This window comes from Sceloporus undulatus, chromosome 1 (genome assembly GCF_019175285.1).
Source record: "Sceloporus undulatus isolate JIND9_A2432 ecotype Alabama chromosome 1, SceUnd_v1.1, whole genome shotgun sequence".
NCBI lineage: Eukaryota > Metazoa > Chordata > Lepidosauria > Squamata > Phrynosomatidae > Sceloporus > Sceloporus undulatus.
Genome location: NC_056522.1, coordinates 252,499,104 through 252,517,918, shown reverse-complemented (window position 1 = coordinate 252,517,918; position 18,815 = coordinate 252,499,104). Strand labels below are relative to the sequence as shown.

Here is an 18,815-nt window from a genome sequence, read left to right as displayed (position 1 = left end):
TATTTACAACTGTAAACAGATTAATTCAAACTAAAATTATGTGGTTAGCCAAATGTGTAGCTTGGCTTTAAGATGACAAAATATCAATTAAGAATAATAATAGATTTATATAAATTAAATCAGTGTTCCTTGGGCTATCTGATGTAGGGGGGCTCACATCCCCCCAATGAGCCAGTAAATGCTACTACATTGACTTAAATTATTTCTTTATTTTCTATAAACTTCTCACAGACCAGCAACTGATAGCTCATGGACCACTGCTTCGAGAAGCAATGTGGTGGCCCATGAGCTGTCTGCCATGGGTCTGAAGTCCAAAAACTCTGGAAGGTCAATAGTTGTGGGCCACTGATTTAGCAGCTTTGGAGAAGATGAAAGGAGCTGTCCACCACTCTTGCCATCTTCCCCAAAGTTGCTAAACCAGTGGCTCTCAACTATTGACCTTTCAGACTTTTTGAACTTCGGTCCCAGAATCCCTGACCACTAGCCACGATGGCTGGGATGTCTTGGAATTGAAACTCAAGGCATCTGAAGAATCAAATATTTGAAATTCCTGATCTAGATCAAGTGTATTACAGGAGAAAAACAGGGAAATGCACTATCCAATATCCCCTAGTCACTAAGAAAAAGACAAACATTATCTATGTTAGTATTCTTCAGAAAAGAGGATGGAAGTGATTGAACTGTGAACTTCTTCACTTTATTGCCAGACTTCACAGTTTGAACACTTTTTTTGGTAAATAAACAGTATTTACATAGTACAGTCAACCACTCAAAGCACTTTAGTTGTCTTCTCTCAGTAATCCTTGCAAACATCTTGTAAAGCCAGTAATCAGGCTGAATCTAGAGAGCAGTGCTCATGCATTCCTGGTGGATGAGAGATTTTAATCAAAAAGTCTCTTGGTCACTATACAACATCTGCTCTTGGGGTGCTTCACAATTTTATATTCCTGCTGCTGAGGAGCATATTGTGCTTTGGAAGACTGTGCTATGCCTTTACCACCACAAATGTGTGTTTGTTGGGGGGGGGGGGGGTTTCCAATTCTAGGAGGTCCATCATGCCAGGATGAGGTAGAAGGCCTCTGGACATCCACTTTATCAAGGCAACAAATGGTCAGTAAATTACTTTTTAAAAAAATAACATTTCTTCCTTATCTTACCACAGAAGGGAGGAACTGACTGGTGCGTGTTTGTTTTTTTGTTAGTATTCTTCAGGGGATTCTGGAAAGGACAGATGCAAGGTAGTGAGACACCAGAGAACTTACCTGGGCCACCTGAAGTGCTGCTTCCAACTGCTCCTTTTCCCTGCTCAAAACACAACACAAACCCACAAATAAATTTCACCATCCATCTTGTCAGAAGCTTGCACAAAGAACTAAGGGACACTCTCATAAGAGCTGCACTGCCTTCCTTCAGTACTTGCTGTGGCAGAAATCAATGCCATTCTAAATATTATTGCTCTCTCAAGTTAGCTACAGTTTGGTTTAAAATATGTGAGCTGTAACAAAGCCTTCAAGCCAATGCTATTTACTATATTACCCATAGTAATATAGCTTGGCTTGTTAAAAGATTGGGATTTTTAAAGTCTTCCCAATACACAGACATGGGGCTGGACTTTTAAAGAGAAGATGAACCTCAGAACATGCACACTTATCCAGTCATGTTTCAGAAAAGGACAGTCCACCTTTACATAGGCAGCCTCAGCCCTGTAATGCCTGTTTCAGTGGCCCCATACCTTCAGAGTGGAATTATAGCCTTAGAACAGAGTAGTTACTATTGCACTGAAACCAATGGTTTATCCTTGCCATTCAGTACCAGCCTCCCTAGGACTTAATCTATTCCTCTTACAGACAGGGCAAAAACCCTGTTCCCTGAAATCTGATTTTCTATGTGCAGGAAATTCTTTTCATGGACCAGCCCTGCAGCGGTACAATCTAGATAGAAGTCTACCTCCTTGGTTGCTGAAAGCTAGCCCACAGAAACAGAGCTAAGACTGCCTTATACCTTTTCTTCTTCTCCTCTTCCTCCTCCTGCTTCCTCCTACACGCCCTCTCTTCTTGCCATTGTCTTTCTTCTTCCTCCTTTTTAATCCTCTCTTCCTCTTGCCGCCTCTGCTCCTCGGCTTCCTGCTTTCGTCTCTGTTCTTCCTGTAGCAGGTGCCGATAAAGACTACGAGTCAGCTGTCCACGCCAGTGTTTCTGCAGGACAATGGTGGAGGCCTTGAGGCGCAAGAAAGACTTCTTCCAGAAGTGGGCACGGTAATTCTTTTGAATGGTCACAACACTGGATAGTGCCCTTTGGTACTTCTTTCTGAGTCAACAGAAATAAGATGGCAGTTATAGTCAATGTCCATTCCTCATGAGGGTCTCTATAAGATACCACCCAGCCCAGGGATATCAGGAAGCCAGATTCAATGAATCAGCACAATCAGAGCCACCTCCCTCCAAAAAATAAAATACAGTCGGCCCTTCTTATACACGGATTTCTTATACATGGATTCAAGCATCCATGGTTTGAAAATGTTCAAAAAAAGTATAAATTTCAAATATCAAACCTTGATTTTCCATTTTTTTTAATAAGGGACACCATTTTGCTATTTCATTATATTTAATGGAACTTGAGCATCCACAGATTTTGTTATACACGGGGGATCTTGGAACCAAACCCAGTGTATAACAAGGATCCACTGTAAAAAAATAAGAACACATTTCCTCCAAGAAGCTATTCTTCCCATGCTGTCCCTTTTGCTCCATCTGTCACCCACCTGGTTTCTGAGTTTTAGGAATTTCTCTAGGCATCTCCCTCTTGGGGCCATTCATTTCCTGTTTCTACACCATTTTTTTTTGCTGAGCAGAAAAACAAGTGGAAAAACTCTGGGGTTGTGCAAAGCACATGGTCAGTCCACTGGCAGGGAGCTTTCTTTCCCATGCTCTGTCATGTTCTCCCACTACTCTAAATGAAAGGGGACAATTTATGCCACATCCTGCTCTCAATTTATGTCAGTCTTGTTTCCATATGTTGCCCTATAGACAGTCTTGCCTGCAAATCTGCCTGCTCCCTTATGACATGGGAATGGGGAGCTTTTGTTGAAAAGAAAGGCAGATGCTAGAGTTCAGCTATGATTTTTCAGCACAAAAACAGAGTGAGGTCTATTTGTCATTTAATAGTGAGGCCTAGCAGTACTCTGCATACACTCAGAGGCACCCTCCTCAATAGCCAACTGCAGCCAAAGAGAAGCAAAATTCCTCAATGTTTCTAGGTCCCATCACCAAAATTTCTGCTTAAGCTGAGGAAAAAGATGGAACTCATTATTTTATTTGTGCTGATCTGACCTATCCATGTCAGTCCAAGCTGGATGACATGTTACGACCCATGCCCCTTTGTTTTATACCAACCAATTAAATAAGTAGATTTTAATTTATAGTAGGAAAGGTGCTTATGGGACCTAGGAGACTGGTCATTCCTTAGAAGGAGACAACTATGGAAAAACACACAAATATAGTGCCATGAGTCCTAGCCCAACTTGGTGGCCTACAGATGTGTCCTTCAACTTCCATCATTTGCAGCCATCTTAATCAACCAGATTAGAGAAGGCTGCATTACATAACAATAGAGGAGGTAGCTATTAGGGATGTGTATATTTTGCAACCCTAGGATTTCATTCTGTAAGAACTGAAATGGATATTGGGGCAGCATCCTGAGAATCAAAGTTATCATTCAATTTTGTTTTAAGAAATAAATTCCAAAAAATAAACAAAATATCGGCACTTAAGGTTGCTACAATGCATGTGAAATTCTTGATAAATGCCCTGGGTCTAAAATGGCAGTAGGAGAGCCATCATGGACAGAGTGCGACCATAACTGAGTCAGACTGGCGACTGGGTGTGGGAGCGGATGGGTATGTCTACATAGGCAACTTAATGCTGAGGAAGTTTAAGTGGAAGAGGAAGTGTTGAATCCTTCCTCCCTGGCCATACACTTCTGCAACAACTCCCCTACGTCCCCCCCCCCCCCCGTTGGGCTCTGAGAGCTAAAGATTTGCAAAGGAGAAAGTGAACAAGAGGCAGGATTCTTTGTGAGGAGGTTGGTTGGTTGTGGAGGGTTGAGCATCCTTTCTTGTCCACAGTCATCCCATAGTCCCTTCTTCAGACCTGTTCCACACAACTCATATTCTAATGCACATCAGGTGGCTAGAAACCTGCCAGGCAGCCCAAGACAGAGAAGCCAAATAACATCCAGCACTGTTATGCAATAAAAAATAAACCAGAAAATAAACCTTTATATACAAATACTTTGCATTATGTATGCAAACTGTATAATTTCATTCATATCTGTCTATCTATGTGAGTACAAGCCTGGTGTAGTGGTCTGAATGTTGGACTATGACTCTGGGGATCCGGGCTTGAATCCCCCACTCAACCATGGAAACCTACTGGGTGACCTTGGACAAGGTACACTCTCTCAGCCTCAGAGGAAGACAAAGGCAAATCCTCACTGAACAAATCTTGCCAAGAAAACCCAGTGATAAGTTTGCCTTGGGGTTGCTGTAAGTTGGAAACAATTTGAAGGCAGACAACAACAACCATATATATATATATAAATACATATACAGTCACCCCCTCAGTTTTATTGTGGGGGATCCATTCCAGGGCCCCTCATGAAAATGGAAATTCACGTATATTCAAGCCCCATTGGCTTGAATGGGTGTGCACTCCTGTGGGCGGCCATCGTTTCCTCCTCTATTTCCTGCTTGCATATATGCGAGGGACCTAGCTGTCAAGTCCGCAAAAATGGAGGGGTGACTGTACACGCATAGCAAACAGAATTTTGGTTAGCTTAGTCCAATTTTTTAAAAATGGAGAATACACATAGATGTGGTAATAATAGTAGTGGTGCTGATACCAGCTATATTATTATTGTCATAAGAGTTCACATGTACTAGAGCCAAGTCCCAATTAAATTTGGCTTGGAATTATATCCTCAAAATGCAGTAGATTTGGGCAAAAGATTTCACACTGCCTGGTCTACTCACGTCTGCAATTGACTTCTAGCCAACTGTTGCTTCTAGAAGACTTTCCCTGCCTGGGCAGGATCTCCCTCTTCAATAGCCAACTGCCCTAGTCCTACTCACCCATCACCCTCCTAGTTTGTTTGCACAAGTTTCAAATGATTCCTAGAGCTTTGTAAATGCAGTACTTTAAAATAAAACCCCAAAATGGCAGAAGTGCTGAATGCAAGGTATTTTTCTCTTTCCACAATTTATTCTGCACATGTGCTTTATTTATTCTGCTTTGGTTATTAATGGGGGGAGGGGGGAAGCTTTGCAGGCAGTATATGGAAGCTCCACCTCCCCAAAGTTCTGCTCAGCTCCAATCCTTCCACTTTCCTCCAGCCAATGGCTCTCAAGATTCCGCCAAGCACTGCCCACATGTTTTTCAAGCTTCTCTTTGCAACCTTAAAGGAGGCTACAAATTTACATAAAATAAAACATAACACAGAGCTTAAATTCCCAGGGTGCAGAACTCCTTTCTCTAGTACCCATTTCTATGCCTGTGAGGGTGCATCCCTGAAATACATCCAGCCCCTGTTGAGCCTCACTGTAGCACCACCACCTCTGGCTGTGTGTGGAGTGGAGGTGAATGTCCTAATGTGCGCACACAGCAATTTGTCAGGACAAGCCGAGACAAAGGCCTGCTCCACTGAGTGTGCAGAGATTAGAGCGAGTGGAAAAGGCAGGCGTGGATGCAGAGCCCCTGAGCCTGCTGGGGATGAAGAGGGAGTCTGCTCAGGGCTCCCCCATGGTCTCCTCTCTGCAGCCCAAAGAGCCCATCAGGGAGGAGCAACTGGAGAGGGGTTTGCTAGGTAGGGCTCTCAGTCTGGGTTTGTGAGGGCTCTCTGGATGCAGAGCTGGGGAATCTGCCTAAGAAGAAGGCAGCTTCGTGGAGGTTGAGAAGTGCAAGGCAGAGGAGAGTGACAGTGGTGCTGCAGGAGCTACTGCTAACTTTGGATTGCTGGAAACGCTGAGGCTGAGGCTTCGTTTTTTGGCTGGTGCAGGGGCAAGCAAGGGAAGAGCACTGCCAGAGGCCAAAGACCAGAGCAGAGGAGGCCAAAAAAGAGGCAATGCCCAGCACTGACCTTGCCATGTAGCCCAGGACGTGGGCTCGGATGATGGTCGCTGCTTTCCTCAGCTCCTCTTCCCGGGCCTTTTCCAATGTTTGCTCCAGAGCTTCCTTCAGGAAAACCTAGTACCCCAGGAAAGAGTTTCACACAAAAAGAGGAAACAACAAGTCCCAGGAGGCAGCAGCACTCGTAGCCCCCATGCCTGCCTGCCACATACCTATATACTGCACACGCACACAGTAGACACAGACCCACACAGCTCCTTTTATGCTCCTGCGCCAGAGCTTCTTCCCTGCTGTGCCAGCCCTTCCCTTCGGGTGCCTGCTCTGATGGACAAGGGGAAAGTTGGGCAGGGAGAGGAGCCAAACTCAGCCCAGCCCAGCCCAGCCCTGCCTCCACACTCTCTGCTCAAGGATTAAGGGGGAGAAGGGAAAAGGAGGAGAGGCTGTTATAGCCTGCACTACTTTTCACTCTTTATTAACCTCTTCCTTGCCTACATCTGCAAAAGCAGTCAGGGCCTGCTGGTATTCAAGTCCAGTAGGATGAGGCCCAATAGCTCTGTGGGGTCCTTCTCTCCAGCACCGCAAGCATGCAAAGGTTGACAGGGACCCAGGGTGAGGAAAATCCTGGCCCCCATCTGTGCCAAGGTACCCTTTCCAAGACCAGGAGGGAGTGAACGGGGGGGGGGGGGGGGTCAGGCTTAGGACCAATTCCTCCACTGCAGCTAACTAGTAGATGCTTTGCCTGGCTCCAACTTTGCAAAGTGACCAGATGTCATAACTGTAAAGGAGACCCAGGCACCGCAAAATGTAGGACATTCATGAAAAATGCAGACCAAATAAAAGCGAAAAAACACTCATATAAACTCATATAAATATGAATTCATGCTTCTTAGTCATGCTCAAACTGGGAGACGTTTTGGAATTTTTCCTGGACAGAAGGCTGAAATGTAAGACATGTCCTGGAAAAGGAGGACGTCTGGTCAACCTGCTTCTTTGCAGTGCTACTGTGGGACCAACTTTCCCAGCTATCTGTTTGGCTGGAAGGCCTCTTCCCCTTCCCATGCTGCCTTCCCTCCATTCAAACCTCTCCAACACCAACAGGCACATATTCATAAACAAGAGCTGGCGGCCATCCTTGCACTTTCGGTGCACCTGAATGCTATGCTGCACCCAGGCTCTCTCAGCCCAGCCTATATAAGCCCCTTGAAGCATTTTTACTGATTTCCTGCTTTATGGAACTGAAGTGTTCTTGCTGAGGTGTTCCCAGTGGAGTCCTAATGGATTCCACTTTCCCTCACCCGATTGACCCCCTTGCCATCCTGTTCTTGCCATTGCACTGACTTATAGTTGCCTGTTTCTAATGAAAGGGTCTAGAATTTAGATGCATGCCACCTGGAAATCCTCAAAAGGGATAAATCCACAGGGACAATAAGGAGTGGCAGAGGGAGAATGGGATCCAGGGCACCCTTGGTATTCTGAAGGTAGCATACTTCTGGGGGCTGATGAATGGCTGCAAAAGACACCCACATCCCCAGGGATGCCTCTTCTTTAATCATTTAAACTCAAGGCTAGTCTTTCATGTTTGCATAAAGTGGAGGCAACCCATCCAGCCTATCAATGAATACTTTTCCCAGAAACAATGACAGAAGCTTTTTCCAAAGACAAAAACAAGCAGATAGGCAATCTTTTCAACAATAGATCTGGAGTGTAATGTGAGTTTGTAGGAAGGCCCAGTTCTCTCTGTTTTGAGGGGCCATGTGTGTTGCTGTGGTGCACTTCAACCCTGCAAACCACCTAGAAAGCCCCCCTCCCATAAAGCTGTACAGATCCTCTCTCTGCACTGCAAGGAAAAAAGGAAGGAAAGTGAGCATGACCAAGGTTGTCCACCATCAAGACCTACTAATTCTTATAAATTCATTTTATATTTCCCATTTATCCACAAAATGGGAGTACATCAAGTTCCTGGCTGCATGCATATTTGCCCCAAAGACTATTTCAAGGTTTGAGAAGAGTTTGGCATGGGTGTCATATGCTGTATGGACTGAATTAGAACATAAGAGCCTGCAAGGGATGAGCGGAAGAGAGGCATTTGGATGCAATCTGGGGGTACATATACACTTTTAAAGGAAAAAACAGGTGTTGAGCACATGGCTTTGCTTGAACATTGGCATAAATAACAGTGAAAATCACAGAGGCTATTTAGTCCTCCCTAAGCCTGAGGCAAAGAGCCAGAGAGTTCTGGTGTGAAGGACAGAATTGATAAAGAAGCAAGATGAGCCCCTCTGCCTCTGTAGACACACACACACACACACACACACACACTTGTACTAGTAGGCTGAAAAAGTCCAAAACTCCTTAGTTGACAACAAGCAGCTGCTCTGCTCTGCTCCTAATGAGAAACACAAAGCCCATCCTGCCTTCCCCTTCCTTTCCTGTGCTCCACAATTCCTTATACTAATCCTTTTCCTTCCTCCACCAAACAATTGCTTGGTATAGAAATCCCCTTTGAATATATTTCACAGGAAGCATTTCCCATTTCTTCCCCCATCCTGCCCAGCACATGTGCAAGCCCACACCCAGGCTCATGTGCATATAGCTCCACAGGGCACCCTTATCCCAACTACCGTGGACCATTCAGAGAGACTTCTACAACACTCCGTAGACCTAGTAAGGACCAGAAAAGAACATGCCCAAGATGCTCAGATACTCCACCCTCAACCTCAGCATCATGAAACAAAGAGCAGCACTTATTAATTCCAGTAGTTCCATGCAAAGAAATTTATAGCAGGTTCTCTTGACAATTACAAAGGGACTGGATTCACAAGACAAGCTCATGACTCTTTTAAAACCTATTCATCTTTAAGACAGTAAGAGGGAAAAGATGCCTAAGGTTAAAGTTGCCAGCTTCTTCTTGGGTCTGCACCTGTGCTTTTTTCACAACATGTCACAGAGAAATGCAGAAAGGGAAGCTTTTCCCACCATTTACCTTTGTGCCACAAAACACTGCTTGGCCTACCTACATTTTCTGGGATCAGGCTGTTCTTAACAGGCACAAACAGAAGCAGGGCCAATAAAATAAGTTATTTTACCTATGGTACATGACTATCACAGCATGAATTCTTTAGGTAAGCAGTAAAATGTATTTTGCATTCTTCTTTAATAGCTTAATGATGTCCTGCAAAAGCATATATTCTTTTTTTCCCTAATGAAAATGCATCTCCAAGTGTACTAAGGACCAAGGCACACTTTTTTTAAAAAAAAAAAAGCACTGCACCTAAAAATGTATCAGATGACTGAGACCAACATATGTTTCAATGCATATGTTTATACTTATCAGAGATCCAGAAGTGGCTGAAGCAGCCTGCTGACTGTATTCTTAGTGACAAGTCAGGCTGTTTCCATGTCATGTGGGGAATGGCTTTAAGCACTACAGTATGCTCCTGCAACACTCCCTTGACTGGGTGCCTGCTTTTTAAGTACAATGCATCATGCCTTTCTGCACTAAAGGCCTTATCTAGCCTCTGATCAATCCTATAAATCCAACCAACCCCATAAAATAATTCTGTGCTGATATTGCTCCTGCAGAGTGTGCTCACAGTTCAAACTTTGCAAGTACAATAGAGAGAGCAGGGGACTGGTACAATTATAACAGGCATAGTATTAGCCATAAGGGTTAAGGGGGAAAAGCTGAAGTACTTTGCTCATGCAGAGCTTTTTATATAACCCATCAAATTTATGCATCGAACTGAATGTACTGGATTCTCCAAGTCCAAAGTGCCATCACATTGCTACTCAAATGGTATAGAATCACCTTAGTGTGTCTTCAGTGCTGGAAAATACACTTCATTGCTTAAAAATATATCCAAGAGTAGCCATGTTGGCCATATAGCAAAGTACACTATCATCCAAAATCCACAAAACAGTGATACATTTAGTGGACCAACCAAAATGCATAAAGTTTTAAAGCTTTTGAAGCTCCACTGGCTTCTTCATCAGGCAAAGGTGTTAAGAACGATTCAGGGGAAAGAATGAAATATGATGTCAGTCATGGCCCTGCATTTAGTCAAGATATTGTGGTTGTTGTCCTCAGTTCAGATAGTATGTTCAGAAAAGTATTCATGCAGGTTGGCCCCTACACCTTCTGGCCATGTGGGTACTGGAAGATTCAGTCCAAGAAATAAACTTTAAATTGAATTAGCAAGACAAAAGGCTATTGCCTTTGAGATCATTTTTCTTCAATCCTTTGTGAGGCAAGGTTAGGAACACTGAATTGCTTAAATTTAATCTATCTGCTACTTCCAATGGCTTCCTTCCTTCCTTGTCACTTCCATCTGGTTGCACACCCAAAATTTAAGGTCTCAATTGTTCTTTATTGTTTTAGTCCAATTAATTAGTTGTTTTGCCATTTATCAGTTAGACAGCTCCTTGCCCTGCCCTATCCAATATATTTCTTAAAGCTGGCTTTATTTGCTTCCATCCTGCAGCTGCAATTAATCTCAATAGATTGGAGAGTGTCTTCAACCCACCCTGGCACCCCTCCCCTTGCTCATCCTACAAAGAGAAGCCTTTGAGCTAGGAGTGAAGTGCTGCCTATAGCCACCCAGTTTCCCTGAGCACCAGCCATAGGACAAGGAGAGAGCCAGCCCCTTCTTTGTTGGACCAGCAACTGGGGAGAGCAAGTGAAAGTCCTATTGTTCTTGGGCAGGATCAAAGGTCACCTGTCTGCACACTAGTCACTTGGAGCCTGCTCTCTTTTAATGGCTCCAGGGTTGATTCATTAACTTGTGCTTGGTATGCAGAAAGAAAGCAGTTCTGTTTCTCCTCTCTTGCTAGTGGCAGGCCCTCTTTGGCCTCTTCCTTCACTCTAGAAATGATGTCTGAGCTTGCCTCCCTTTTCAACTTGGTTGGGACAGCTTCACTGGCCAAATACTGTCTATGCCAAGGGAAATTGCAACCCAGCACCACATTGCATAAATTAGAAAAGCCATATAAAAGAATCACAATACCCCACCATGTCCTTTCAACACATGTGATTGGGTTCAATTATTCCATATTTTAATCTCTGTAATTTTGGCATGCCATGAGTGCCAGGGGTATTAAGTGCAATAGCAATGTGACATGCTGTCCATGCCTTTACAGAAGAAACACTGTTGGCCTGATGGACTGGCATGTTACTGCTGAAGTAATTCTTGAATGACTGCCCTTGACAAATAGGTTCAACTAATGGCCTTATTAACTCAGAAATTATGTTTGTTCCTAAGGAAGTGTCTAACCAAATGTAGTGTAGAGCTCTTGTGCTGAAGAGAGATCCAGGGAATAAAGACATGCCATTGTGCTGGCAAGAGCACATTGGTATGTAAAGGGAGGCTTTGTAATTTTAGCTAAACCGCACTCTCTCTCTCTCCTTCTTTATGGGTACAGGAGGTCATAAATAAGTGTCATGCAACTACATTGGGAGAAAACAGTAGATCATACAATTTTATTTTCATTCAATCTCAATGTACTTTTTTACAGGGGGCAGCAATTATACTGGATTTAGCCAGAGATTGCTTACTTGCTTTCTAACCATTTTCCCTTAAACATGCTTAAAAAATAAACTTATCTGAACGAGACTGCAAGTACCTCATACCAAAGGCCAAATTTTATACTTACTTGACAGTATGCATAATTACAACTGCCGTAAATGTAGCTCTCAGATATTTAAATCTATATAGAAAATAAATTTTAATCAATTTGCTATGAACTATCTTTTTAAAATCACAATCACCTCTCTATTATACACTGACACAGACAGAGGTAGGCAACTAACTCATCTCCAAAGCTCCTTGTGTCCAGCAACAAATTTATAGCAAGGCTGCAACTGCTAAGTGCTTTGAATGCTGGACTAGGACACTGGAAGACCAAGATTCAAATCCCTGCTTGGCCATGGAAGCCCACTAGGTGACTAAGGTCATGTCATACTCTCTCAGTCTCAGAGGAAAGCAAAGGCAAACCTCCTCTGAACCAGTCTTGCCAGGAAAACCCTATGATGTGGTTGCCATAAAGCAGAATCAAGTTGAAGGCACATGGCAACAAAAACAATTGTAATTGCAGTTCTATTTGTGTTGATTTCAACACTTGAAGTGAGGGGGGGAAATCCTGTTTTTATTTTTTTTTAAATAAAATAAAAATAACTATCCTAAACCATTTTGCTTTAATTAGCGAGGTTTGCCTTAGTCCACATCTACATGGTAGATGTGGATTTTGCAAGCTACCCTGTATCCATCCACACCATAGAAGACTGCAACTCTAATGTCTGCCTTGTTGCTAAAGAAATGTTGGCATGAGGTCAGCCTACACAAGGAGCTGAAATATCTAGCCCAGCATTGTACTTGAACAGCAGTTCTTCAATATCTCAAGCAAGAGTCTTTTTTAGCTTCATTAACTGAGTAGTCTTTCAGCTAGAGATACTAGGAATTGCAGTTGCAAAGCATGGAACCTACTACTGAGTTATTGTCCTCCTTTCAGTAGGAATTATATAATTCCCAGTAAAACGGTAGCACCTTCCACAACTGACCTTCACAGTACATTTGTCTGAACAAATCTGTGTGCACTTTTATTTGTGGATGAAGGAGTATTTCATACATATCTGAACTCATTCATAATGTACACACTGGGCCTGTGTTCAACCCATGAGAGACTCCTGCTCATACACTGCAAGTTGGGAGATCAGGTGGGAGGCACAGATTGACAATATGAAGATACAGTATGCATGATTTGAAGATGGATACATACTTGTAGGCACACAACAACAACAGCAGCAACAACAATAACAAGAAGCATAGAACCCACCAGGTGAGCAACACAGAACAGTGGGAGCAGGTAATTCACCAGAGGCAACAGCAATCATGCACTCAACTCTGGGGAAATTATTCAGGGATAGACTGCTTATTTCTATAAAGCATTACTGTGTGTGCTATTTTCCACTCAAAAGGCATACCTTTGTTTTTCCTAGCTTCCATGCACTTTGGGAACTGTCATGCATCTTCAGGAATTCTGCACACGTGGCCTTTGCACCATCTGGATTTTTCAAGTTCTTTAAAAGCATCTTGTACCTGATAGAACCAAAGAAAGCTTTTTACCAGAAACAGGCACAAAATTATTCTTGCCTCACCATTACGTCCAAAGCTTCCCTCACCTTTCCCCATGGGATGCCCTGCTTATCTTATTTTCTTCTGAATGGTAACACCATTCAGTGGGTGTCTCTTAAAAAGCAGTGCTGCTCATTCTTCATGATCTTTCCCAACAACCCACAACACAAACAGCTGACATCCAGGAGTGGGAATACAAGGCAGGGGAAGACTATTTCACTAGATCCAGGGCCAACTGTTTTGCCCCAGGACCATCCAGATTGCCAAAAATACTACCATCTTTTCCCAAAATGGCCAGAAGTCCACTTTTAGTTTTGAATAACAGGTATTTTTGGTGTTAAACCACCTAGGGGGCTGCTGTGACCTGGGATACATGCGGCCCAAGATTTATAATCCCAGACTGTATACACTTATTTGTTTGATTTATTCCCAACCTTTAACCTTATAAAATGTAATTTAAGCAAAGCCCTAAATGCAGTTTACCAAATTAAACATGATGTTTAATTATTCTACTCTCTCACTTCTACCAAATACTTGTATCACATGATAAGAGATATTGAGCATCCAATAAGACCAATGTGGCTACCTGTGATCATTATTTAATTTTCCAAGAGATAAAAGAGATGGCCTGCCCAGGTTTATCTGGAACTTCTTCCCCCCAAACTCCTGATTTCCCTTTTCTTCACAAGTTAGTCATCTGTCTCTGAATTCCATATGCCTAGTTATTTCTTCACTTGCAAAAATCCCACCACAGTGAAAGCTATGTTTGAATACTCAGTAAAATTCCATTTTAGGAGTTGAACTATTACTTATACCTGAGAAGGAAATCCTGAAAAAGTCGTCGTACAGGGAATCCAGCTCTGCGGACCTTCACCGTCTCCAGCATACCTGAATATCGCAGTTGTTTCAACACCACATCTGGACTGAAGAGATTTGGAGCCTAGAGAAAAGGCCAGGAGTACGGATGAGTAAATGATAAGGGCAGAAATGAAGGAATTTGCTTGTATGAAAATCAATGTATTGTCTGTGTCTTGTGAGGGCCATTTTCAGTGTCCCACTGAATTAATCCCATGCATACACATGCTTTTTATTCTGTTCCATTTTTGTGCTAGCTCTGCTCAAAGGAAGAAGGGAAGGATTCTAGACCAGACTCCCAGAATGATCCTTTTTTGCCAGAGCATCTGGGATTCTTCTGTCCTTGCTTTCTTGCCAGTCATTACTAATGCTCTGCTTATGCTACCTTCACTGGCTAAAAATCTACCTCTGTTCCCTGTTCAATTGGCATCCACAGTGCTGGCAATTCACCTTTTCCAGGTTGGGTTTGATGCAGCGAATGAACAGTGGGTTGCAAGTGCTGAGCGTAGCCATCAAGGAGTGTAAAGAGTCCTGCAAAAGAACAGGAAGAATCTCTGATGAACACACACAAACACCATCAGTCATACTATTTTTTTCAGGTGAAAAACTGGAGAAATGGGGGTCTCTAAGCTTTCACGCAACCTAACATTTTCTACAGGTTGTGCACAGGTACTTAACTTGTGCTGAAGCCACCCTGGAAGTACATTTACCATGTTCTTATAACTGGTTCTCCAGGCTGGGTTCAGTGGAAACCAGTTCTGCCAGTATACTGTGGAAACCAGCAATGCACAGCACTGACTGGTTCACCCATGTGACATCAAGAAAGTAGTTCACCTCTTCTAATCACTGAAAAGTTTAGCTACTTTAAAAAAAACGAGTGATTTTTTTAAATCAAGGGAAGGTCTAGTGGCTATTTCATTGAATAGATATACATTAAAACATTTATGAAAGCACAGACATAAGGTCTGAGTCAACAGTTCTAATGGGGCCATGAATGTCTGTCCTTTTCCGAGCAACCAGGTGGAAGCAAGACTCACCCAGGCAAGAAACAAAACCAACAATCTCCATCAATGATGTCCCCTAAACAATGTCAGGAGAAAACTCAAAAGAAGCAATACCAAACTGCGTTTTTTGTTTTGCTTTGTTTGTTTTTTTAGAGAACATCTGCTGCTCCTACCCTGAACTGGGAGCTGACAGTCGGTCTACGCCTCTGAGTCCCCATCTTCAGAGTGTCTTCGCTGCTGCAGCTAGAGACTCTTTCAAAGAGGTCATAGATGAAATCAAGCCTAGGAGCAAAGAGGAATGTGAGGCAGAGAAAGAAGACATGGAACACTGAATTCCAAAGGCAAAAACGTTTAGGTTGATACTACATGCCCATCACTAGCTCCAAATATTTTAGGCTTGATTCCGAATGGCTGTGGGCAACTTACCTGCTATCTTTCAACAAGTTTAAAATATCATCCCGAAAGGTGTCCCTGTTTTTCTCTAGAAAGCCCCTCACATCATAGAGAACCTGCAAAAAGAGATTAAAACACAAACATCCAAGTTTGCCATAAAGAGGAAAATACTTCACAGTCAAAGGATCCACAGCCAAAACATTCAAATAACTTAAGTAGTTCTCCTGAAGAAATGAAAATTATCTAGTTTAGAGGATTAGCTACTGTCAGGTTTTTCCATGCAATTAGGCTAATGTGATGTGATAGTTAGAGTGCTGGATTAGGAATGGGGAAATCCAAGTTCATGAAATTCAGAATCTGACCAAATGATTTTGGACCAGTCAGCTTCTCTCAGCTTAGTCTCAATGACACAACATTGTTATGAGGACAAAAAGGGGAATCTATGGATGCCCCCACAAGCAACTTAGAGAAATGGTAGGATAAAAATAGTACAAATAAATACATTTTACAGGTTATTGTTGTTTATCAGGTGTTTTACACAGCTTTCTTCCACTAAGTGCAATCTTTCAACCAGCTCCATTTCTGGGTTAATGAAAGTCAAAAGCTCTGACATGGCAAACATGAGAATGCACAAATGGTACACTTGGTCAACATGTTAGTGACTGTGCAGCATCAACAGACACTACATTCAGAAAACAAACTCTTGAACCATCAAGGCATCCACCCTGGTCACCTTCTGTGATTCTTAAGGCTTAAAAAGCATTTAATATTGGGAGGAGGGGAGCTGGGCTATCACTGCTATTTTTAAAATATTACCTCCAATAGTTACCAGGTATATAGAATTCAAAGACATAGCCGTGTTAGTTTGGATCAGTATGCAAATTTGTAGCACCTTTGAGACTAACCGAGCGAAAGAACGAAGTTGGTAGCATAAGCTTTTGTAGATTTAAGTCTACCTCCTCAGATGCAACAAGATCATAAAAACTCACCATATAATGGCTGAACTCAAAATATAAGTTCTTCTCATGGGGTGGACAAATGAGAAAGGTCCAGGGGCCATTTTTTGCTGCCGAGTACCTCTTTGAGGGGCCACACAGCATGCAAAGATGCCAGATAAATTAATGCAAAACAAAACTGGAAGTGGCCAGATGTATTCTAGGAGAAGCAATTTACTGTTATTTGGGCAGAAGTAGAGCAGTCTAGGGGGCATGGATAGAGGCAGAGGGTTGCAAAAACAGCTTTGCAGGTGCATGCAGCTTCAGCCCTCTTTGTCTATGGCTGTCCTAAACCGGCATAGTGAGTGTAATGTGTGCTCTGGCCCTAAATAAACTTACTGTCTGTGGGGATTGAACAGAATGATACTTGACAGGTCTGAATCCAAGATTTTAAAACATTGTGTAGCCTAACACCCAGCCCCAAATGCATTCCAGACAGAGTTTCTCACTTTAACCCATCTTTGTAGGCTGCAGGTTGAGACTTAATTGCTCTCTGTTTTCTAGGTCTCTGAACCCAACCGGATGCCCTCTCAGCTATATAGCTACAAGACACCTACCTCTCCAGCATAGTGCTGGATTCCAAACTGGAAATCTGTCACTCGGGGCTTCATGTAATACTGGTTGTTCTGAAACAAAAGAAAGGGAAGCACAGCATCTAGTGCATCTGAAATAACTCTTTTTTAACAGTGATTTCTGGGCCATAATAATACAGTGTAGAAATGAACAAAGAACATATGTGTTGGGGCAATGCTACTCAGGGTTGCTACAGTGAAAACAGGAGAGGGCTTCTATACCATTAATGGTTGTGTAGAAGAGGGAATAACAGCTGGTGTTGCATGTTGCCTTTTGCATAACAAGCAACATCTGCTGAAATTAGTTCTTCTACACAACTATTAAAAGTAAAAGAGCCCTCTCCAGTTTTCATCTGGCAACCTTAGTGCTATCAAACTACAAGAATTAGGCCCCAAATGACCATAAATCTGGTATCCACAACAAACCATGGTCAAATGAAGCCAAATGCCCTTGCAAATGTTTGTCACAGCTACAATTCTAATGGGCCATAACTGATCCTTCTAGAATATTCCCTGTCTCACTGCAGTTATATCACAAGCCACTGGATCAGCCTGTCTACTGAATTCTCAGAACAAGTAAAAAGCATGTTCTTTACCAAGTATAGTTTATGTCTGCTAGCTTTTAGCCATTATCCAGTAAACTGAACAAGGAAATCTATTCTAGCCTGAAACGTTAATCTAATTTTAACTTCCACCCACTGAATCTTAGCAACTATTCATCTGCTAGGAACTAAGCATCATCTGCTTAAACAGAATAGGCATTATACAATCCTGTTTACTTTGCTTTGAAGAGGCTGAGTTAGCTTCACAGTGTGGTAGCCTCTTTTTTGGTCAGATGACATGAAGACAGCTTGCAAGGGCTGGCATAGTGTTCTACCAAAAAACTCCAAAACGTGATGCAACTAAGTGGATCTGTACGAAGAATTATGGAGGCTGCCTCTTTTTCTCACTTTGTAGCCTTCTGAATGTGGCAGCAGTTCTTATCATAGGATGGCCCAAGAAACAGACATGTTGTTTTCAAATGAAATTAAAATATGGAGATTAGAAACAGACTGTAGTAAAACATCAGTCTTCTCTTCCCTTTAATCTGCAGCTTAATCTTCCTCTCCCCTTTATGTGCTCTTCTCTCTTCTATAGACATACAAATGAAAATGTATAGAACTTCCCAATGTGATATGCACTATGGCGACCTCTAGGATTTATTACTGAAACTACCTCTGTAGCTACATTGAAGTGTGTCTGGAAACTGCAGCTGGTCCAGAAAGCAGAGAAGAGGTTGCTTACTGGTGCCAGTCAAAGAAATAATTGGTCAGATAACGCTTTGTTTCCAGGTCCAGTTCAAAGTTCTGGTTTTGACCTTTAAAGCCCTCAAGCCCTGTCATGAAAAATGTAGCCCTCCAGATACTTTTGTACTGCATCTGCTATCATACCTAGCCAACATAGCCAACAGTGAAAATTGAAGGAAGCCACAATCCAATAACATCTGGAGGGCCAAAAGATGCTCATTCTTGCCCTAAATGGTCTGGGTGGAATGGTGACCCTTAAATGCTACCTTTGTGCCTTAAGATTACCAGCTATTTCCCTATTCTACTCATTTCATTCCTCATGCTAGAGTTTTGTCAGTTGGTTATGAGATCTAGGTTTGTGCTGTATAGTGAAACTGATGAAACCTTACTTTTCATACTCATAGAGTAAGCAGGCCAATCTGGTCAACTGACTGATAGCTTTCAGAAGGATAATTAGGCGT

At 42.6% G+C, this 18,815-nt stretch overlaps 1 protein-coding gene across 2 annotated transcripts in view; it reads right to left on the bottom strand.

The window, feature by feature from the left end:
- LOC121919637 (unconventional myosin-X-like) overlaps nt 1-18,815 on the bottom strand; it is a 102,138-nt gene that overhangs the window by 28,899 nt on the left and 54,424 nt on the right. The window contains exons 16-24 of one of the 2 annotated variants that reach the window (XM_042446462.1): nt 17,054-17,122; nt 15,535-15,617; nt 15,282-15,390; nt 14,555-14,635; nt 14,065-14,189; nt 13,099-13,213; nt 6,133-6,239; nt 2,002-2,307; nt 1,263-1,305 (exon numbers count right to left, since the gene is read on the bottom strand). In XM_042446462.1, the coding sequence (XP_042302396.1) occupies nt 1,263-1,305; nt 2,002-2,307; nt 6,133-6,239; nt 13,099-13,213; nt 14,065-14,189; nt 14,555-14,635; nt 15,282-15,390; nt 15,535-15,617; nt 17,054-17,122 (1,038 nt within the window). The remainder of the gene's footprint in view (nt 1-1,262; nt 1,306-2,001; nt 2,308-6,132; nt 6,240-13,098; nt 13,214-14,064; nt 14,190-14,554; nt 14,636-15,281; nt 15,391-15,534; nt 15,618-17,053; nt 17,123-18,815) is intronic. The other variant, XM_042446463.1, reaches the window with a different exon arrangement.